The sequence below is a fragment of the Sander vitreus genome, chromosome 14, assembly GCF_031162955.1.
Source record: "Sander vitreus isolate 19-12246 chromosome 14, sanVit1, whole genome shotgun sequence".
NCBI lineage: Eukaryota > Metazoa > Chordata > Actinopteri > Perciformes > Percidae > Sander > Sander vitreus.
In genome coordinates, this window is record NC_135868.1 from 15269014 (window position 1) to 15293277 (window position 24264).

General features: G+C 37.0%; 1 protein-coding gene across 1 annotated transcript in view; it reads left to right on the forward strand.

Annotated features, from left to right (window-relative positions):
- Positions 1–589: 589 nt before the first annotated feature.
- Positions 590–24264, forward strand: part of necab1 (N-terminal EF-hand calcium binding protein 1) — a 38397-nt gene continuing 14722 nt past the window's right edge. The window contains exons 1-6 of the mRNA XM_078267944.1: positions 590–690; positions 2814–2838; positions 5351–5459; positions 13549–13574; positions 13871–13968; positions 22733–22869. Of these exons, the coding sequence (XP_078124070.1) occupies positions 601–690; positions 2814–2838; positions 5351–5459; positions 13549–13574; positions 13871–13968; positions 22733–22869 (485 nt within the window). The 5' untranslated portion in view covers positions 590–600. The remainder of the gene's footprint in view (positions 691–2813; positions 2839–5350; positions 5460–13548; positions 13575–13870; positions 13969–22732; positions 22870–24264) is intronic.

Sequence of the window (24264 nt, forward strand, 5' to 3'; positions counted from 1 at the left end):
AATTCGCTGTATGTTGTAGACATGTGGATTGATTACAGTGATGTTATCTGTATCAGTAAACATATTTTTCAGTGATCTGACAGTGGTCGTTTATTAGCTTATGCACAACAATACAAAACAGAAGGAAATACATTTGAGTCATTCGAGTGACCGGAGTGAGCGGAGATGCAGGTTTGGACCACTGACTGAGGCGCCGTCAAGACTGACGGAGAAAGCCAGTAGGTTACACGGCAGGAAGTTCAGTGATTTACTTTCAAAATAAAAACATTTAGATGTAGGAAAAGTCTCGGTTTGTGTAGTAGCAATGAAAAGAATAGCCTCAAAATCATCGACAAAACAAATGAGATCATGTTTTAGCGGAAAACATGTGGAAAGAAAGGAGGGCAGAAAAACATCAAGCTACTTTTTGTTGTGGTATCGTACGAAATAATAATGAATGGTTAAATTGTGAAACTTTAATCCGGAAGTCGTGCGTTTTATTCCAGCTGCCTTGACCGCGTTAAACCGTCGCTCTTTTTGACCATTGGCTTTGATCAGATAAGAGGTTCAAGCAGACACATTCTTTTGCACAGTAGGCCTATAACTGAAGCTACATTTTGAATGATGGATTGTTCAGAGGAGGTTCAGTCTGTGTCTGAGGAGCCCACAGCTCAAATGGAACTAAAAAGGGGAATGTCGATTTTCATAGATGTAAGTAAAACATTTTTTTAATCCTTATTTATAGTACAAAATATATTTCATCTTCACTAATCACTAGGCTAATAATGCAAAAACACTTAAGCATAATGTATGACTATTTCAAATTACCTAGGTAACAATCTAAAGCCTATAGCAGAAAAAATAAATAAAGGAAAACAAAATCATGCTTCCCAGATAAAAACATTTTTTATTGATGAAATCTAAGTTTTAATTATCTGTCGGACAGGTTTTTTTTTTTTTATCACCTACTTTATTATGGATCCCCCTAATGCATGCAGGGTACAGAGGGGTTTAATGTTTTATAGAATGTATTCATTTGACAAGCCTGACCTTTAATTTAGATTCATTGTGTCAGGATTTCAAAGGCTGGCCATCCATTTTTATGTCAGTGTTCAAAACCAAATACCAAGTAAATGAATTGTTAAAAGTCTATTTGGTTGAATAAAAATATCATTCTAAAAAGTCGCATTATTACATTGTCGAAATACACTATAAGTATTCTCAACACTTGCTGATGATGATTTAAATATCAAATCACATCTTATATGCATATCAGTACAGCTAATGATCTTCCTCAATTGCTTCAATCTCAAGAGCTTTCCCTCCCCAGATTCACGGCACTGCATTCTGCCTTGGTACCGACCACCTAATTCCTCCTCATTCCTCCACTCTTTCATTCATTTGTGATGTTTTAATTACAAACCTGGCTGTCTTCAGTGTTTATGAGAAACAGAGAAGGATGCACACATGGGAACCAATAGTTACTAAAGGTGGAAAGCAGTATAAGGTCCAATGTCTGACTGATGTTGAACAGGTGCTCTATCTTCTGGCAAGGAATCAAACCACTGCTTGTCTTCAGAGGCGGGTTGGTCATCAGAGTGCTGCTTCTATTGTTTCTATAGCTTTCGCCTCAGTTGGCTGTGTATCATTAAAACACAAAAGCTGCCTAACAGTTGTTTCATCCTGGAACAGGTTAGATGTGCTGTGTCTCCATGTGTTTTTGATGCTGCTGTGGTGCCAGATTTCCACTTTATTACCAGAGAATAGAGAGGAAAAAAATCAGTCAGACTTCTATTCTTGGTTAAATGAATTAGTTTTACTCATTAGATGTAAAAGATTAATTACGATGAGATGAGAAGAGTAATCAGCCTGAGTTACTGTAAGCTGACCAAATCTAATCAGCTTACATTTCTAAATGATTTTCAATATGCATGAATGTCATACACATGAGTCAATAAGAACAGAAAGAGCAGCTGTCCGGTCGAAGAGTTGGGGATCAGATAAAAGTAGGGCTGCGACTAATTCCATTGTTGATTATGCAGATTCATTGTTTGGTCTATAAAACATCAGAAATCATGAAACATTCCTATTAGGCCTACGTTATCTTGAAGCCAAGTTGATGTCAAATTGCCTTGTTTTGTCAGACCAGCAGCCCAAAAGCCCGAAATATTAAATTTACTATAATTTGAGACAAACTAAGCAAATTTCCCATTTGAGAAGCAGAAACTATCAAATGTCTGGCATTTTTGCCTGAAAACTGTCTTTATTGATAGATTATCAATATGGAATGAGGGCATGAAAAAGCGATGATTGATTGTCTTGTACTTTGTGCATTTTTCCCCCCTTATTTATTTGTGCATGTATTTGTTGACCTGAATGGCAAGGATGCTGCTGCTGCATACAATTGCCCATAAAGTTGTATTTTATTTAATTGATTGATTTAGAAATTTGATATGGACAAGAGATGAGTAAAAGGTAGAACTGAGACTGATTTTAAAATGTATATCTTGCACATTCATTGGTATGCTGTCAGATGTAGCCTATAGTGATAATGTCTAAATAGACTTAAAGCACAAACTCAACAAGAAGAGAAAGTGGGCAGTGCTATTTCTAGGTGGTTTGAGCCTTTACAAGCTGGTGTGGACATTGCCACTCTGCCTTTCATCTCCTCTGGACTCTGGGACAGCACTATCAATAATTTAATGACGCACTGCTTTTAAGAGTGTGATCGATGATACACACACACACACACACACACACACACACAAAGTTATTTTAACTTAGATGATGTTAAACCTTTTTGACATCCCTCTTTTTTCTTTTTCTTGTTACAGATTTTACGGAGAGCTGATAAAAACGGTAAATATTGCACCAAAAGCTCTTTCCAGACTCACACACACACACACACACACACACACACACACACACACACACACACACACACACACACACACACACACACACACACACACACACTTTGGCATTGCCTCAGCATTGTGCGAAAACCTACTTTTTCAATGAAATTCTGATCATGCTCTCTGCTGATACTCTTTCAGTTTCCATGGAAACAGGAAAATGACCATGCCCACTGAGGTTCAGTGCAAGAAAAATGTCAAAACTTTATTAGATATTTTTATAACAGTAAGCAGTCCACTCTTTAGGGGTGTATAGTAGGAGGTTCATCGCAAATGTTGCTATTGTTTCACCTCCACTATCTTGTGAAGCATTATCATAACATGCAGTATGAACATACACACATACAGTACATTGTTTATGGTGCTGTTTACCATGGACAGCAGGAGTCTGAATCTAGGAAATCTTTCATGGTACACAGCTTTTTGATTTACTGAGTCTGATTTATTCAGTCAAGTCAGTCTGATAGACGGTTCTGCATTTGTGTGTAGTCAGAAAATAAAATGAAACTTCTTTGAATTACAGTAGCCTTTTTAAATATACTTGCAATAAATCTTGCAAGATCACTCACATACGTTTCTGTTCTAAAAGCATTTTACTTCATATAGTAGGCCTATATATATATATATATACATTAATTAAATAAATAATAAAAAATGTAATCCTGAATTACAAATTAAAGTGTAGATACATTTTATTTTTCTTTGCTAAATGGAGGACACAAGATGCCTTTATTCAATTTAATTTTCAATTCAATTCAGTTTTATTTATAGTATCAAATCATAACAAGAGTTATCTCGAGACACTTTACAGACAGAGTAAGACAAAGCCCCAACAATTACAATAATTCCCTCAAGAGCAAGCATTAGTGGTAGCTATTGCGACAGTGGCGAGGAAAAACTCCCTTTCGGGAAGAAACCTCGGACAGACCCAGACTCTTAGTAGGCGGTGTCTGACGACACTGAATCACTTAAAGGAATAGTTTGACATTTTGGGAAATATGCTTAGTCACTTTGTTGCATGGATGAGGAGATCGATACAACTTTTATGTGTGTACAGTAGCTTTCGCCAGCAGCTGGTTAGCTTAGCTTAGCATAAAGACCGTAAACAGTGACAAAATCAACCTACCAGCATTTCTAAAGCTGACTGATTGCCACTTTAAATGTCACGTTAGTGAAAAAGTAAATTTGCTGTTTCATGAGAGGTTAGGTGCTGGATTACAGTATTTCTTGTTTTTCTTAAGTTTTTATTACCTAATGCATTTTATTCCATTTTTTGGGAGGGATATTGAGTATATACTTTATTTAAATTATTAATTTAATTCATTATTTAAATATGTTTTTGTTTTTTTCATTAATGGTCCTGAAATGCAAATAAAAGCATAGACCACAGTAAGAAATGTTATCCAAGACAAGATGCCCCTATGGGTCACTTCATTTCGACCAATGACTGTTGAGTGTTTTTAGTTAAAGAACTAATTGAAATCAGGTTTCATCTGACAATTTGACAGATACCCTGACATCAAAAAAGATTTTCATCACAACTCTTATTCACATGACTTGCTTCGTTAGTCATTAAATGTCTGTTCCTCGCTGTGAGTGACTTGAGGTCTTGTCATGCAGCAAGATAAGAAGTCATCCCACGTTTGTTTTCAGAGTTGTGCAAACAGCAGCACTTATATGTCAGGTCTGTTCCAAGATTATTTCCGAGCTCAATGAGTGAGTCACTGTGCGCTTGATTTATGTGCATCTCTCTTGCTCACATAGTGACATTTCAGACATACTGAACATTACCTCCAGAGCAGCAGCTCAGCAGTGAACATAAAGATCAGCCACCTCATGTCACACAAACTGACAGAAACTACTGCAGCCAGAACTGTGTGGAAAAAATATGTCGTCTGTGGATGATTATCTTCATTTTGCTGCAGGATATTCAGTTTTAGGGCTCCTCATTTTGAAATTCTGTTTATTATTTACCACATGAATATTTCACACAGCTTGGGCCTTTTTATTCTAAGCATAATTGCAGAGCCTCAATTACTGTTTGAGATTACCATCAAGTTGACCTAATGGAACAAAAGGTGATTACCTTTTACAGTGGTGTTTATTATAGTAATACAAACAAGGAAAAATGTTTCACTTTGAAGTTATTTTGTTAAGTTTAATCACTGATTTTTCCACTGTGAAGGCAATATGATCTATACAGTTGATGCCATCTTTTGCTGCTTCAGCCACCTGCAGTATCTAGCATGCTGCATCTTATCTGAGTTAGCTTAAGTCACCTTCATGTTCATCAGCTCAAGAGTTAACTTAACAACTTAAATTCTTAATTAAATTAAGTCTTTGATTTATTTAAGGAATCTTTTAGAAAATGGCCACCTTATCTCACAGGGTGCTGCAGTCCTGACTGAGCTGTCTTGTCCCTGTTCTGACAAGTTACATGTGTGCTCTGTCCCCAGATGATGGAAAGCTGTCCTTTGATGAATTCAAAGCCTATTTCTCTGATGGAGTCTTGACAGCTGACGAGTTAAAGGAGCTCTTCCACACAATTGACACTCATAACACAGAGTAAGTCAATGCATTGCTTTATCTTTTTCATATCATTCCATGGAGGACAGAATTGAGATGTGGATGATGGAGGAAAGGTAGATGACAATGTTGTGATTTAGGGTGTTCAGTGTGATGACATTTGTAGTCTCAGTTAGCCACCTGTTAGCAACTGCCTTTTTTAAGACACATACTTAAGCTTCAAAATGCATGAGTGGGATACTGACTGATGTATTTTATTTCATAGAACAAAACGTTAAAATATCTTACGCTTGTGTTAACCATAGACCTTATTTCATGCATCTCACCAAAAACCCATTCAAAAAACCCATTGACTTCGAGACAAGGGAACCGAAAGTTCAAAAATCCTAACTCATTTCCGGGTTTTAGGATCCTCAAAGGACCTTTCTGTTTTAAGGAGAATCTATCCAATAGTTGGTGAAATATTTTACTCTGGATTAATACCTTGCACATGCACATTGACTGATCAATGCAAAGAATAGCCTTATTTGTACATTAATATTTTACATAGCCATATATAGAAATCATCCGATGGGTCAGTTTCACTTCTGTCCTGTATGAAGCAATGACAGTGATTTTAATTTTATATAGCCATTCAGGCAATGAACTTTGTTATTGCTGCAATAAAGTGAAGTTAAAATGGCTAAATATGACTGTTCAGCACTAAGGCCGTTTCCCACGTCAAGAAAAGTGTGAAAGGAGCCAAGATCACTCCACCTTTAACAATGTAATAGTTTGCATGGGTCCCTTGAACAAACCCCTCTGGGTGCTCAGGTATGATAATGCTGTTGGTTGAGCTTAAACCCCTCATGTAAATCTTGTGTAAAATCCGTTGATGTGCAGCATTACACAGGGTGACATTTGAGGTAAACTAAAGTTGGGTAAGCACGGGCTGTGATGAAGGCCAGAGATAGACTTTTTTTCAAGATATGTATTTGAAAGTAACATAATAATGTGCTGCTTCCTTCTGGAAGCAGTACAATCTTGTATCTGTAGTAAAATTAAAAATAATAAATTCTAAATAAAAAGGATTAAAAAACAAAAATGACAGATTTTCAAGTCAGGCAAGACAACAAATTAAACAAACAATCAAAACAGCTTGCATTTATTCAACAATGATTATTTGACAAAAATTATTATAATATATCATATACCAAAAAGAACTGCTTCCAAAGAATTGCTGTAGTACATGTATTTTTGCCCCTGGTATTTCTAAAAGTTAGTACACTTAAGTAGATACAGGATAAAGTAACTAAGATTTACATTTAATTTATAGTTTGGCGTTGACGTAAGTCATCAACCTTACATTGCATAAATGTAGCAAGTCTTCTGTCCTGTGATAGAAACAGATGAAAGTTGTCTTGTTCTGGTGGATTTTGCTGTAAGAGATGCTATTAAGGTACTGTTAAAGCCTGAAGCTGTTTACTGTTTCTCTGATGGTTTCGAAAGCCTCTTTAAACAACCCATAGTGCATTACATCTTGAAAAACCATGATATTCAGTGTCTAACAATTTTGATTTAGGGCTTGAATCAGTTTATATATAATATTAATTTATAATATATATAATAATATATAATAACTAGCGCTGTCAGCATTAACGCGTTAATCGATGCGATTAAGGGCCGAGCATAACGCGTTAATTTTTTTTAATCGCATGCCGGCATTTATTAATTTATACTGCCTCTTTCTCTGTGACTTTAAGGGAAACTCAACATTAAACAAATATCACAGGTGTGTTTCACACACTTAGACTACCAGCTTGCAAAAATAAATAAATATGGAAGTTAAATACTCCACCCTTAAAGATCCCCAACAATAATGTGTATCTGACATGTTTTTCCCCCGCAAAAAAAAAGTATAATCCCACATTAAAATCCTTAAAAATGCATCTACTCCCTCTTTCCACTTTTAGCAGATGAATGTGAAAACAGCCTTCTGGTGTCATAGTCTGCACAAACATCATTCTGCACTATGAAACTCAAACATCCAGCGTTGGAACAACAAAACACTTATTTTTGAGTGGAGGGTGACTTTAAGGCTGCTCAAAGCCTGAGTAAGGATTGAATTACCTTCATTGGAATAATTAAACAGTGTTTTGCAGCCAGAGAATGAAACGCTTCGAGCCACCGCAGCTGAAGGTATATAAAGAGTGCATTTCCTCTCCCTCAATAACAGCTACCTGTTGCTGCAACGTTATCAGATCATCACGACAAAGGTAAGACTGCAGGATTCACTCTTTGATGTCAGCATCAAATAATGATTATTGCTTATAGATGCCATCTGTGTAAAAATAAAATAGTAAATACAACACACTGCACGGATATACCCAGAACGAAAAAAAACGCACTTAACTCACTGTGAGTATGAGTGGGTTTGAGCTTCCTGACTGCCTGGGAAATTAAGCTGTTTGCCAGTCAGGTGGAACAGGCTTGGATGCTCCGGTACTGTCTCCCACATGGCACGAGGCTGAAGACGCTGTGTGAGGGGTGGCTGAGGTCACCCACAATGCTGGTTGCTTTGCGGGTGAGGTTTTACATTTTTTTCAAAACATGCCATTTTCATCGTGTAGCTCGAAGTTTGTTGTTGTTTCCCATAGCAAAGGGATTTTGAGAACGGCACAGGAAACTTAATTATATATGTGCACATTTGTATTTTTGAAATCAAAGAAACAAATGCTCACAAATAAACTTCCCCTGCTAACAAAAATATCCATATATTTTTAGTGGAACCTACCATTTTTACAGTAATATTGCTTCCAGCTGGGCAGCCTGTTCATACTCTATGTTGATTCATCCATAAGCAGGAATGACTTGAAGGATATTTTACATAGATTAGCATTGATGGAACACAGAGAGCCCCCCACCACCAACAGCTGTACACTGGTTACATAGAGACACTACAGGTAAATAGGGTACCATTTTTTGTGCATCTCTTTTTATCACTCCATAAATCAGAAAATACTGCCAACAGCCATAAAAATCCATTTCATGCTTTTAGGAATAAAATGTTGTATACAACAGGCTATGAATAATACATGAACCAACTGTTCTGTAAAAAAATAATAAGTAATGCAAACTTTTGGTGAATGTAGGAGAAATCTACAGACACAAATATACAAAGTGTAGTATAATGAACACCTAAATGTATTTTGGATATTTTCTTTCCACTAGTCTGAAAGAAGACCCAAAATCTTCAAATTGACCATTGCATGAAGAAACAATGTTTTTGCCTGTGGTGTCTTGCCTTTAGTCAGTTATGTTTAGGTGTAGCATGTTAAGTATTTTTTTAACCCAAGACTGAATATTTTTTACACTGTCTTCTGTGTTATAGGTGACCCCTGTGCATCTAAGAGATGGCCCTCTGGTTGGACTCAATTTGGCACTCGCTGTTACAGGTTCTGGCAAAATCCACAGACTTGGACCTATGCAGAGGTAACAACAACATTTTCTGGCAATGCACTAAAGCAATTTGTTGTTAATGTCATGATTCATACCAAGCAACAGGTCATCCTCCCTACCTCCCTCAATCTTTTTGATCTCCTTCAATAGCACGTCTGCCATCTATACCAGGCAAATCTGGTCTCTATCAAAAGTGAAGAAGAGAAAAACTTCTTGAGAGCTTTGGTTGGAAGACTGAATAAAAACATCCAGACTATCTGGACTGGGGGCACTGATGCTGTTGAGGTGAGTGATTTTACAGAGAAACAGATAGATGCTGTTGCTGTATAGATCCTCCGAGTATGAAAAATGAAGAGTTGCAGGATTCAAAGTCAGAGCTGACCTTTGTCCCCATTACCAGAAAGGGTTTTTTATTATTTGAGGTTTTATTCAAGTACCTTCATCCCAAGTTTTTTTTTTTACTTGTTTTAAACACACTTTCACAATCTTAAAGGATTAGTTTGACATTTGTGGAAATACGCTTATTCATTTTCATGCTGAGAGTTAGATGACAAGATACGTATCTGTGAAGTGGGAGGTGATTTGCTTAGCTTAGCATAAAGACTATAAACACAGGGAAACTGCTAGCCTGGCTCTCTCAAAAGTAAAATGTGCCGACAAAAATGGTGACCTTTGTCCACAGTGGCTAATGCCTTTCACTGTTCTGTATTTTGAATTGGCTGCAGCAGGTTGCAATGCCGCCACCACGGCTCAGTCTTTAAAGCAAGCCAGCCCTAGTAACAATCAAACGTTGTTACTGTGCTTTCACATGTTAAAGGGTAAATGTTCTGAAATGAAGCTTCATCTTTCAGGATCATAAATGGCAGTGGACTGACGGCACCATGTTCAACAGCATCATCTAGAAATCAGGAAAGCCAACCAAACTCGCTGGAGAAAATTGTATGGAGATGAACATCAAGGGTACAAAATGGTTATTTGTTGACATATTGATTGTCTGTAATGGTGGATGAGGCAACAGGGATAGGACCCAACAAAGTAGGTAGACTGGTAAAGTATTTATTAACCAGATTACAGAAACATATAGTCAACACAATAGTCCACGCAAGTTTGCCAACGCAAATGTCAATGGCCCAAGTGAACATAGCAAACGTGCGCTCTTAAGCACCGGCGGCAGTAAGTCAGTCCTCAAGAGGGAAATATAAAGCTAATCAGATCGTTTCCATGACCACAGTAGTAAACAAACTTGGCATCTGTGGAGGAACGTGTACTAGGACGAAAAAAGAAAAACAGATGACTTTTACTTTTAAAATTGTATTAATAAAATAAAAAGAATTCTTTGTCAAGATAAACTGCCTTTTTATCTTGTTGTTTTGTCTAATCTTTAACCTGTTCCCACAGATATATATTTCGGTGACCTTGACTGTAAGGCAAAAAGATCTTACTTCTGCGTCAAGTACCTGTAATGGCCGCCATATCATATCCTTCATGATGATGACTTCACATCCACATCCGATAACATCAACGCTGGAGAGTTTGTTGCTAATATTGATCCACTTCCAATTAACTCAGTAAACACAGCATTTATTCTCAATGTAAAGAAGCCAATATTTCAGTGTGCAAATTGTGATTTCATTTAATAAACTGGTGGAATTGAAAGTGAACAAAGACAATAAATGTTCTGTTTTACTGTCATTTTTCCTACATATTCATATAATAGTGTGCAAAAGCCAAATTTTTTTTATATAAATAAAATACTAATACTAATCTACTCAAGGTATATTACCGTCGGTGAACAAGTAGAAACATTAACACAATAAATGCCTGCAATAATCAATTACATAAAAAATATAATCTTTTGAAACTGTTAGCTTCCTGAATATCTGCACAAATACAGACTGAACTCAGACAAAGGGTTTCTACAAATGTATTTTTAACTGGTCAGCAGTTATAGGCTACTAAATGTTCAACCCAAATGTTAAAGTGGCCATATTATGCTCATTTTCAGGTTCATAATTGTATTTTGAGGTTGTACCAGAATAGGTTTACATGGTTTAATTTTCAAAAAGCACCATATTTTTGTTGTACTGCACATTGCTACAGCTCCTCTTTTCACCCTGTGTTGAGGTCTCTGTTTTAGCTACAGAGTGAGACCTCTCACTGCTGTAACATCTTTGTTGGCAGTCACACATGCGCAGTAGCTAGGTAAGGATCACATCATCTAGCTAGCTGTTTGTTTCTACAACTTCAGTAGTACAAGGCAGGATTAGCCGGGAGACTTCTTCTAAACGAGGGCACACTTCCAACTTTGCGTAGAATACCTGCAGAATAGGGACATGTAAGTAGTTCTTTTGTAGATTATGGTGAACTAGTGTGTGTTGTAGCAGTGTTTTGCCATTCAGAACGAGCTAGCATGCTAGCGCTAGCATGCTACGGTTAGCCACCTCGTTTCGGCTAGTGACGTAAAAAGCCCTGCCAATTTTGAACAGCTCACCCGAAGACTGAAGGCAGGACACATTCAGAAACCCGTATCTCACTATAAACAGCATGGATGTTTTTTTTTTTTCAAGTTTGTATGTGTGTGGAAGCACCAGAGACACAAAATAACACCCCAAATCCCAGAAAAAGTGATTTCTTTCATAATATGGGCACTTTAAATATTTGATGTTAATTTTACCTTCAGATTTTCACCTAACTTTAAGGTTAAGAAATGACAGTATCTGTATATGTGATAATGAATGAAATATGCAAATAGACATCCTACCTACACCCGTAAGTGATGTTGCATCATATCAAATTTTTATTTTTGTTACTGTAGTGAATGAGTGAATTTGATTTTAGTCACAGCCTCTATGTGCTGAGCTGCATCCACATGCATACACATTTCTATCCCATTTGGGGAAACTTAGGAAATCACGGGATCTTGACAAAGTTATTATTATATGTGCATTTATATGGTGTACAACTAAAGTTTGTAATGATGGAGACAGGCGTGTTCATCAGGGTTGAAGAATTAAACTGAATGCAAACTAGAAGTAAACATTTCTGGCCCTACACCTAAACTTAATTCATCTGTAACATATTTCATACACAAACCCATAATTTCTTAATGAAAAGGCCTGTGTTCCTTTAGCTTTTTTCTACAATGTGTTTTTCCACAGAGATGTTTTGAAATCAAAATATTATCTATTGTAGATAAGACTACATAGATACTCTGGCTCCTTCTGTCAGTGTCTTCAAATGGCTCTACTCCTGCCTTAGAGCTCTTCCTGGTGTCCAAAATACACTTTGGTGTACCAAAGATCTTTTATGTTTTAATCTTAACATGTTTCTCATTGCTAATGTGATCAGGCGTCATGGTATTTAAATCCACAGTTTAGTATTTCCGCTGATGGAATGCCTCTGCAGTCAAAGAGAGAAAGGCGAGACATAACAACACAATGATTTGTTATCCATGATATCATTTGTTAACCTCATTATGAGAGTATCATAAGATGTGTAATTTACCTGTTAGCCACGATCACTCACACAGAACTTTAATGGACTCCGTGTTCAATCGAAAACAAACATGTTCCTCCCTGTTTGTTGATTTTACAGATGGCAAAGTTGTTATTGGAAGTAATTTGAAGTCTCAATTTGAATCCTGTATTGATTAAAGAATGACTCACTAAGCCGTAAGGTCTGCATCACAGGCTCCCTAGCCTGCTCAGGTTGATGTTGAACACTGAAAGATTATTCAATATATATATATATATATATATATATATATATATATATATATATATATATATATATATATAGAGTAGATATATATATGTATATATATATGATATATATATATATATATATAGATATATATATAGATATATATAGATAGTATATATATATATATATATATGTATATAGATATGTATATATATATATATATATATAGCACAGATATTGCATGTAGTCTGTACAAGATTTGTGCATAAATAATTTGTAGTTGAAGTTACACAGGGGGACTAACGTGCAAAACTGTGCTATAATTCATCATGTTTTTCATTATCTTTACAATACAGTTGTATTCATTGCTTCACTTGTACATGGTCCTTTCATAGATAATGTACCTTAAAATGTCAAAACAGCCAAGTTTCAAGCCACCCAAGTAAGAGCCTTTTAGTGAGTTACGTAGTTTAGTGTCTAACCTCTGGTTTACCTCCTCTGTGCCTCTAAGTGTTTTCTCCTGTTTGGACTGATTGATTGCTTCAGCACTTTCTCTCTTGTGAACGACAGCTATACAGCTTGTGTGGAATCGAGTTAAAACTGGCATAATTCTCCAGGGTCCGTCATTGTTACAAGGAAAAAATGTCTCCCGTGCAAGCCGTACAGAGATAAAATGAATAATCTTCCACTTCACACTCAGACATCCCTAAAACACACTCATGCATTGACATTTATCACAAAATACCTGAAGGGTTTCCTGTGAGGGATTCACTGTCTGGACCATCTGGGGGGAAAAACAACTAAATTATTCAATTATTCATGACATATTTTACTTGCTACCATTTGTCATCATACACTGATTCACCAACTGTCTGGAAATGTTTTTGCAGAGATGAAGGATTAATCTGTCACCTCCTTTAACCTTGAAAACCTTTGTTTTTGAGGAATTATTTTTATTTAAATTTCTCTCTCACTTTTTGTTTTGCAGCAATGTGGACACTGATGAACTCTGTGGTAAGTTAATTATTCACCCAAATAACAATAACTTTTAATAACTGTAATAAGCTGTACTGTTCTGGCTTTATCTTGCTTTACCTCGCAGTCACGCTATCGACCTAAATGCTATTTGACAATTTTCCCAGCATAAGGAAAGAACCATGTAAGATATGGTCACATGCTCCATGACCAAACCCCTGCAGGCTGACTGAGGCGTCACAGAGTGCAGCTTTAACAAAACACCTACAGCCCTGTCCTAGTTGCTTAACTCATAAAATGTTTTTTTCTTTTTTTCTTGTCTTTCTGCTGTGAAGAGTATTTCTCCCAGCACCTCGGTGAATATGAGAATGTTCTCGCTGCCTTAGAAGACCTGAATAAGTCCATACTGAAGGCGATGGACAAAACAAAGAAGGTGAGATGGTAGAAATGAAACCATCACTGAAAGACAAACATACTTTCTCAACATAACTCGGGGTGTATCGCAAAGCTACTATCTGTATCTGTAATACATTTAATATCTGTATTCATATCTGTATTCGGGTATCTTCCAGGCATACACTGGAGGATGTTTTAAAATGTTCTATTTCCATTTATACTCCCATATATATATATATATATATATATATATATATATATATATATATATATATATATATATATATATATATATATATACACATACATACAGTTTACAGTAGCTGCTCACAAGACATTTTAACCCAATTGAATCACATAATAAAGCATGATTTGTAATTGACTTCTAGCTTTAAAAAATAAAAGCTGTGTAACTGTGTTAATGGTCCAGTTGGAAATCTATATAAAAATAGAAAAGGAGGTTTTACCTTTGAGAAAATACAAGTCAGAATTGCACTGGGCCATACTGTACAATTTTTGGTTGTGTCCTATATAATGGGAGGAGGTCCTGATGAAAATAAAGTTGGTTGGAAGTTTGATAAGTGAAAAGAAGAGTTCACCCTCTTGGCACCATCGATATCTGCATGAAATGTCATGGCAATCTATCCAATAGTTAGTCAACATATTTCCCTAAAGGCCAAAAATGTTAACCTTCTGACGGCTCTAAAAGAAACATCAGGGATCAAAATCATTACAAATCGGGAGACGATTAATTTCTGTATAAAATGTCCTTGCAAATCATCAAATAGTTGTTGAGAATTTTTTTAAGTCTGGACCGACCAATCTACATTGTCATCTCCAGCACAAAATAATAAAAATAACACCTGTGTACCATCAGCACTGCACAACACATCTGTTGAAAACTGATGAAAAGTTATTCTATCGCTGAATGTCTAAATATCTAACTTAAAACTATGCACCTCCATATTTGTCGACATTTTGTTACTTTGGCTACTAGCTGTTTCCATTCACACCTACAGACAACAACCACCTTGATTACTTATAAATACAATACAAGAATGAGATTATATCATCCACAATCAATATTATAAATTAATTTATGGACATTTGTCCTTGGTGTAGACGATCCTCCACTGTAAAGAGTGAATAAGCAGTGTGTATGATGTGTTTGTATTTAGATTTGATATGACCCTTATAGGAAAGGTGTGACATTTGTGGTTGTGTAAACCTGGTCACTGAAAGAAAATTGCTAAAAATAAATCTGTTATAATTTGGATGCTATTTGCATCTATTTAGAGCAAAGTCTGTATAATCATATTAATTAAAATCCTTGTGACACACTCATACACACGTCAACACCGCCACACAGTGAACATCACACTGGCATCCCATGCAGCGCACATAATAATAGTAAGAGATGTTTGATTTACTCACAGCGTAGCCTAAACTGAACTCTCCCAGCATGCGCCTCTGCTGCCCAACTGGCTTCCTCAGATCTCCCATTAGTCAGATTTCCATTACAGAGCTAAAAAGGATGAACCAGGGCACATTCATGCTACTAATTAACCCCCAGAACAAAACATGTTATGATTCTTTCTGTACTTGCGGCCAACATAGACAAGGAATTAAATGTATTTTGGCTGCATTATCAAATAAATACTGCTTTTGATCATGCTTTGGAAAAAAAAAAAAAAACTATCTTGATCGTACTGTAGAGCTGATGCCTTTTAAATTATCAGAGAGAAGAAGAGGGTTGACGAGGGAGAGAAAGGCAAATAGACAGATGAAGGTAAATGATCAGAGATGAAAAAAAGGAGAAATGGGAAAATTATGTTATATGAAGAGAGGTGGCTTTTTAGATCTTTCAACCCCCCTCTCTTTCTCTGCACTCATCTCATCTGGCACATATGACACACGCTGCGAAGCTTAAATCAGTCCTCAGATCTGCACTGAAGCAGACATGTCTCAGTGTGGCTGCTTTAGAAACAGAGTGGGAGTCAAACCGTTAATTTGTTGGTAGTTCTCTATTAGCACAGAGAGAGTAACACATGATGACATCCAACTTCAACACCTAAAAACTGTGGTGACACAGATGAAGACTAAAAAGATGGCAGTGATGGGAGAGTTTAAGGGTAGTGGTATGAAATAATACATGATTTCAACAAACATAAGTGAACATTACTACTACTAGAAAACCAATTTATATCCTTGAAATATTTAAAGAGAATGTATTTTTTTTCTTGAAATATGTTTCAAAAAGGTTGGACCTACAGGAGGACAGAGATGAATTGCATGTGCCTTCATTTCTGCAAAGCAAATGAAACATACAGATACTTTTGCAATCCCTTTGCAATCTTTCTTAGGCCTTGACTTGCGCCGAGCTGTGACAAGGTGCGAAAATCAAATTACACCTCAAATCATTTTCTGTTCTCCAAGAGAATAGTTGAGAGAGGCAAGTGAGACAACAGAAGAGAAAGAGAAAAAACAGCAGAGGCAGCATGGGTGTGTATTTTAAGGTTCTGTCATTCAAAAGTGATCATTCACCTTGCTGTGGACTTTTTAAAGCCTTAAGATAGCTCTCAAGAAGTACACAGCAAAAAGTCAGTCTCACAAATTTTCCATCAACACACTATTGTATACACTATTGTTCCCTCACAGCTAAACAGTATAAAATAGATATTTGAGCTTGAATAAAAACAAATTACTCTTTGCAAATTGGACAGAATTGATGAGTTATTGATCAAGGCAATAACTTTGAAATCAAATTACAACACTAGAGTGTGAACACACTGCTGATGTCTCCCCAGTGTTTACTCCCTGACACCTAATTCATCCAGTTTCCCCCTCTACAAAGCGTGTGTGCAACATTATTTTTTTCTGTGACACTAAAATGTGTTATAGAACTATATAGGAGAGAAAATAAATGTATGATGTGCTGCATTTCTCTGTTAGCAAATATTGGCTGAGCGAGGAGGAGAACAGATGCTGCATCAGTCACAGACTAAAGCTCAGCTGTCTCAGTTGAACTGTATATGTATTGTGGGCGGTCTCTGGCTGTGAATGTGTGTGTATTTGTGATGTGTTCCTCTTTTTTTACATTAGAAGATTGTTAGTGTGTATTTGTGTGAGCTTACGTGTGCTCAAGCTAATGTGCTTGATTGTGTGTGTGCTTTTGTATCATCAAACATCCATGAACATGTGCGGGGGAGCTGGAACAAGATTGTGTATCTAAATCAAAGCCATGGCACAAACTGTATAGGTATCTGTGCTGAGACACTCTGGGTTTTATTTTGCACACATATTCCTGCCAAAGCTATTTACAGGCTTCCCATACACATTAGCAAACCTGTCCTAGCAGATCTCAGGTGGTACTCACCTGCAGCAACAGGAAGTTGCTGTGTTCTTACTTTTCACAGTGCATCGTAGTATTAGGTGCAATATTTTTTCATAATGCAAAAGGTTTTTAAATTATGAAATTAAAGAAAATAATAGCAAGCACTGTGGGTGGATGGAAACATTTACAGTACATACAGTATGCAATGTGCACCAAGTGTTATATGAAATCATAGTCAATCTGGCAAGTTTTAATTTAGGTAGTAATAATGTACGGCAAGTGTTTACTAATCACTACATTAACAGGTTGCACCACACAAACTAGTGCTTATGTAGAGATTAGCTACACTGTTACCCCAAAATTAGTTGACTTTACTAGAAATCTGCGTGGAAACCAGTTGCCTTAAACCGTTTAAGTTTTACACAAGGGGAAGCTGTTGTATTAACACAGAGCGGTATGTTGACGCTGTAGACAAATCAAGTTTACATTAGTAGTCATTACTAAAAATTATTAGTAAACATACTTTTTTTTCTGGAGTCATGTCTAAAAAAAGCATGTTAAGTTAAACATGCAACGAAACATTACAAATATAAAACATTAGGCTACTTACAACCACTAAAGTTTTTTTCTTCTTCATATACATTATTTTATTTTCCTTTATGTTAGTATGATTTTATGAACAATGTATTCAATACATTTGTTCCAAGAAACAGAAACAATGAAGGAAATATAAAACAGTGAAAATTTCCAGTGTACTGTACAACATGATAAATTGCACCCAGGAGACAGAAATACTGGATTCTGATCAAGTTTTAACTCTTTCTCACTGCCCAGAGCCCATCAGTCCCCACCCGGGTCTCGGTCATGGTGCAACAATAAATGTAGATAAACATGAACACTAAATAAACCATACACAACTAAAACCCAGATAACATAAGTGCACACCCAACATTAACAGAACATTATTAAACACACTATAACTAGGACAGAAACCGTTTTTTCCCATGAGCCTTTGCATCACTTCTGAACACATCTGACCTGACACTCAAAATGCTGTTTAATGATGATAAAAAGTGGTACGTTTTTTAATTATAAAAAAACCACAATATATAATTCTAACTACAGTATGAATCATAAATATATCAATAAATATATTTTGCAGTGAAGTTGGTAAAGACCATAAACAGAGCTGAATATTGAACTTACATTCATCAAGTGGTTAAAAACATGACTCCAAATATATAATAATGTTGCTCTGTATCTGCTGGATGCGTAAATTAGCAACTGTTTGCTAACAAGTTTGCCATATTTGTCACATGCCCACATCAACTGGGTCTTCAGAAAATGGAAATCTTCAGACAGATTTCCAATTCCCCAGACACCTTCACAGTTATTGCTTACCTGTCCAATAGACGCCTTCAGACTTTCCTTTTATTCCAGATCCTTCCACTCCCACCTGTCTTCAAATGAGCTTCCCCGTCCATCTCCCCACCTGCACCTCATTTCCTCATCAGCCCTGCAGCACATACAGCAACCCATTTCCCCAGGCAGCTGTCAGATCATTGTAGTTGCATTGTTGCAATGTTTCTTTGCTGTTGCATCATTAAATTGTTCTCATTAGCCTTGACTATCTGCATGCATTTGGGCCCTTCTTGTGCTGCCTTACACTTACCTGCCTGACAATATTAACTGAAAAGGTGATGACATGTCAGTTGCCGTGTTTCCATTAACGTGTTTGTATGCGCATTTTGAAGTATTGCATTAGAAAAGCTGTGTGAAAATGGCAAAATTCGACAAAAAAAGTTTTTATGCTGGCTTGAGGTAGTTTTTGCCTTTGTTGAAAAAGAGTTGATGCGCTAAATAGGACATGGAAATGTCTTTGCCGAATATGTTCTGGCGTATAGTGAATATTTAACTCACATGACTGATCAGCTGTTCCACTCTTCGTCTCCAGACAACGTGGTCTCATGGGAAGGCATATAAATAGCACGCCACCTTTAAGGACATAACCATTGTGAATTAAAAATGTTTTAAAACGTGGCCAATACTAGCTGAAATGAAAGAACAATTAACACTTGACTAACAATAACAATTTAACCAAATTCCTAAGACATTTTTGTCTTGTAGATGGGTTAAATGGCCATGGCGAGTTTCCGCTCCGCTACCCCACTTGAAAGCCCTGTTTTATGACCCACCCACCTCATTATGTGGCTCAGAGTGGTCTTATAAAGCAGCAGTCAATGTGGTGCGTACAGCAAAAAATATGTGGAATACATACAAATTACGTTACTTTTCGTAAAAAGACTCATGAGCACAGCCTGTTTATTTGGAGTTTTGTCTTCTACTGGGTTTACTGGTGGATTACCACCATGCGTAGCCTATTGCGCCAACTTCTGACAAAACTACGCTGTAGCCTTATTTGATTCGCTTCCAACCAATTGATGGAAACGTACCTAATTCACATTTCAAATTTTTTTAAAGTTCGCTTCCAACCAACTGATTGAAAAATACCAAATTTTAAAAAGTTTGCTTAACATTTGCTTGACAATCAAATGGAAACAGTGTTGCAGATTACTGTAAAGTTTTAATGGTGCAACCTGATATAACAAATCAGTAGTTTGAAACTATAGCCTGTAATTTCTATGAATTTTGCAAGGATTTTACATGCAAACTTAGTAATGTATCCACATGTCTACTTATGAATAGCTAGAGCAATCTATTCCTGGTTCTCTGCACTTTAAGGTGATCATTTAGGGAGCATTTCACATTTCAGTCAGTTTATTTTTGACATGATTTGATGACGATTTGCAATCAGGATTTTAACCATTTGGCAAAAGGTGAGTTCTGATTACATGACTGGTCGGGGTTTGTAATCATAGCTCTTGAAGTTTTTTTTTCGATTGCTAAACAACAGTGGTCACAACTGAAGCCACGTGCAAAACTCTAACCACAGTCTGCATTACCAACAGTCACCTCAGCTAAACAGTTCACATTACCTGCAAAACTCATTCCTAACAACACAACTCTTCACACGTCTCAAAACAGGCTCAGTGCAGCCAAACACTTTGAACAATCCTCATCGAGACAACACACACCGTCACTCAGAACACACTGAGAGTAAAAACACTAGCATCAAACACCAATAAAGATCATACAAACTTTCCATCTTTACAGTTTAAATAATCTACATGTAATAATAGGTTTAAATTGATTTTAGCACCAGTGCACCGCCTCAAACAAATAACTCATTCAATATTTTGTACAACTGAGAATAAAAACATCAAGAGAATGGCAAAAAGGAAAATATCAGACAGACCTTACGTAAGCTGTCTAAAATGACTGCATTGGTGAGGTGGGAACACAAATACACACACACAAAGGTACAGTACAGATCACAGGAGGTAATCTATGCTCATATTGTAGACAGGAGACTGACCTTTACCAGTTTTGTCGTGACTCACTAACTGTGTGCCTGGGTGTGTTTTGAATGTCAGGGGATCAAACAATACCTGACATGACCGATAGCAATGACCAATTCAGTTTTTTTTTAACACAACAGTGCAGAAACCAGGGATTCTCTGTATGTTTGTTCTTGTGAAAAACAGAATTAAGATAGTTCTCACATTTTAGGACAAACTGTTCAATCTTTGGATGTGGTGTTGGATAGGGCTGATGGGAAAAGCCCAAGTCTAATGATCTGTTTTGTATTCTGGAGAAGAGTTCAGCTCTCTCACAGGAAGACTCAATATACTGTAATTAGGGTGCGTGTGCGTGGGCGTGTGCGTGTGCGTGGGCGTGTGCGTGTGCGCGCACTTCCAGAGTCTGATAAACAAATCCAGCTTTTTAAATCAAACCATTGTCATTGTACTTTTTTGATACACACAGTAATTAGTAACAGACAAAACATTGAAATACATGTCCTGTCTCTCCTCCGCTTTCTTTTTCTGTCACACGTACACATTCCTATTCATGCATTAGTCATTCTCTAATCTAACTTGCATTAGTTGCATTGTTAGCCGAGTGTGTAAACAGTCACGGTGCTTAAAACTGTGGGAGCAGGTGTGGCGTGCAAACAGCAAACTCTGTTGTACCGAGCATCATTCACTTTCCTTCGATTCAAAACATCACTCAGCCCTCCTGCTCTGGTCCAGGCATTGTGCAAATAACGTCTCAAAATGTCATTCAGAAAGTCATTCGATTATTTTTCCATCAGCTTTCTGAGCTAACAAAACAAATTGTAAATATATCCTTGAGTTAAAAAAAGAACAAATTGAAGGTGCAAAGCACGTGTTATTTTACAAATACTGTTCATGTCGTTTACCAAAACGTATGCACATTCAGTACTTGTGCCAATCAGAAACATGATGCAATACCAAGACTCAACACAAGGTCAGTTTATTCATCGTGACTGATGATGTCATCAGGGCATGTAGGGCTCGATGGTGTTTTAAGCCCCCAACGTCTCCTTCCAGGAAGCGCTGCGACCGTTGACTTCAAGGCACCTAACCCTAACCTTAACCATAACCCTAACCATAACCATAACCATAACCCTAACCATAACCATTGCCTAATCCTAGTGCCTTCAAGGCAGCACTGCCTGGAAGGAGATGTTGGGGGCTTAAAACACTGATAAACGCATGTAGGCTTGTGCAGTAGGTGAGTTGAGGGGGGATGCCATTCCAGTTGTGAGCAAAATGACCAAAATTCATGCCCCTTGTTAATCCTTTGTCTTTGTCCCACAAGTCACGGGTGAAAGAATGAACTGTCACCCCTCTTAATAACTATTTGCAAATCTTTTTAAAGTTTTAAAGATGGGGACATTTAACAGGTAGGGAAGGTCAACTAAAGACAGCATGGAGTTCCATCATGGAAACTGGGGGACCGAGTGTTTCTGAAATACTGGGTATATCGGCCTCTGTTGCACTGATTTGGACAAATTGTTTTTTATAACATTTTGCAAGTTTCCATATTGATGAATTCTCGGTGGGCACCTGGGACAACACTGGAAATAAGTCCAGTTCTATGCTTGACAAAGCCTAATATTTGTATTGTATTAATATATTATTAGACCATTAGACTGTTGTAAACCAAACTAAAATAAAAATGCTATTTAGTGTGATTTAAATGATGAACACAAGTAGAAATTGCATCATTATTTTATCAAAGCCAAACCTTTTTGTTTGAAAATATTAACTGGGATGGCATCCATTTAAGATTGTTGAAACACAATTTAAGAGGCAGGTTTCAGCAGATAAGAGATCTAGAGTGTAAAGCCCAGATTGTTTATGTTCTTCTTCCTCATTTCTTCTCCTCTCCTGCAGCTGTCTTCTAAATAAATGATCTGTTGGCATCTTTTAATTAGCAGAGGAAGTCTGGACATTTCTTGACTGGCATGGCACCATCCTTTCTTTTCGTCATTCCTCCTACTTTAACTCCTCTGTCTCCTTTTCTTCCTCTTGATTGACAGGAATATCAGGAGTCCACCCACCTGGAGCAGTTTGTGACCCGATTCTTGCTGAAAGAAACGACCAATCAGCTTTATTCACTTCAAAGCTCTCTCGAGTGCGCCATGGAAACCACAGCCGAGCAGACTCGCAAGGAGAAGTAAGAACAAATCTTTCACACACATACAATTAGTGGAGAAATTGTATTGCACAATGGCACCTATAATAACAGTTCTTACACCCAGTGTGACAGTTGTGTCCAAATCACACACACAAATTTACATCCCATATTTTAGATTTAAAGTATGCATTCATCCAAGGTGCTGTCAAACAACACAGGTTCCTAGCCTGTATTTGTAAAGACCACCTGTTCTTCCCTGTAATCCAGCAGTTATTGATAATGATTTTTTATTTGATCACTGTGTAACCTTCCTATGGGAAATATATGCATGGAGGGGAATAAAAGGGATTGCGTAGACTTGGAGAAATAAAACATGGAGGCCAAAAAAACAACAAAATACAAGGAAAGATGTTTTAATGTTTTGTGTTCTGAAATCAAAATTACATGTATGTCAACAGATATTGGGGACAGTAGTAAATCACTGCAGTTAAAAATAGTAGCCAGACCACACCACAGAATATCAGAAGGAAAACAGATGGACCTTTTCACGTTGATTAATTCACCTCGTTCTTTAAAACTGCCCCAATAAATATATCATATTAAGAATGGATTAACTGACTTTGTATAATATGAAAGGTGACATTCATAGTTACAAACCCACCATGAATTATTACATAATAACACTCTACAGCGTTTTAGCATCTTTCAACTTTGTTTCGGTTTACTCTCACGGCTCTCATCAGTCTCATTTCCAGTCACAGCAGGCTGCTAGCACACAGACAAAGTTAGCAACTATATCTTGTAAACATAGTTTAGCATTAAGCGCCAGATATTTCCCTCAGGAGTTAACAGAGAAAAAACCAGAACTACAAGGAAAGTCAATTTAAGACTTCCTGTCGTCAGGTGGACACTAGTCTATATACTTGACGTTCCACTTCCGGGATTGCTCTGGTGCTGCAGGAAATTCCGCCGGATGCATGTATTTTCTGTTTCCTTCCGCTTTCTTTGTGTTGGAATTTTTAAATTTGAAGGATTTATGAGGACTACTGTTGACTACTCCTCAGATCTCTGCATGGTAAATTCAGACAGCTAGCTAGACTATCTGTCCAATCTGAGTTTTCTCTCGCACAACTATTTTGCCATGACGATTCTGATTGGTTTAAAGAAATGCCATCAAACCAGAGCACGTTTTCCTCCTATCCCCGAATGCTATGTGGAGTAGCCAGACCCTCCTTCAGCGCGCTTAGGAGGAGGGTCTGGCAGAGCGAGACTAAGTGACACAAACGTAACTCCAAATCAATGCTAATGTTGCTCTATGCCTGTCATATCAACTGTAATCTCAAATGTTATGTTCACAGCTTGTTGTGCTTCCCCCATGTGTCCAAAAAAATTAATTACTTAAGCAGGCTTACTGTAAGACAGGCTATGTTACCT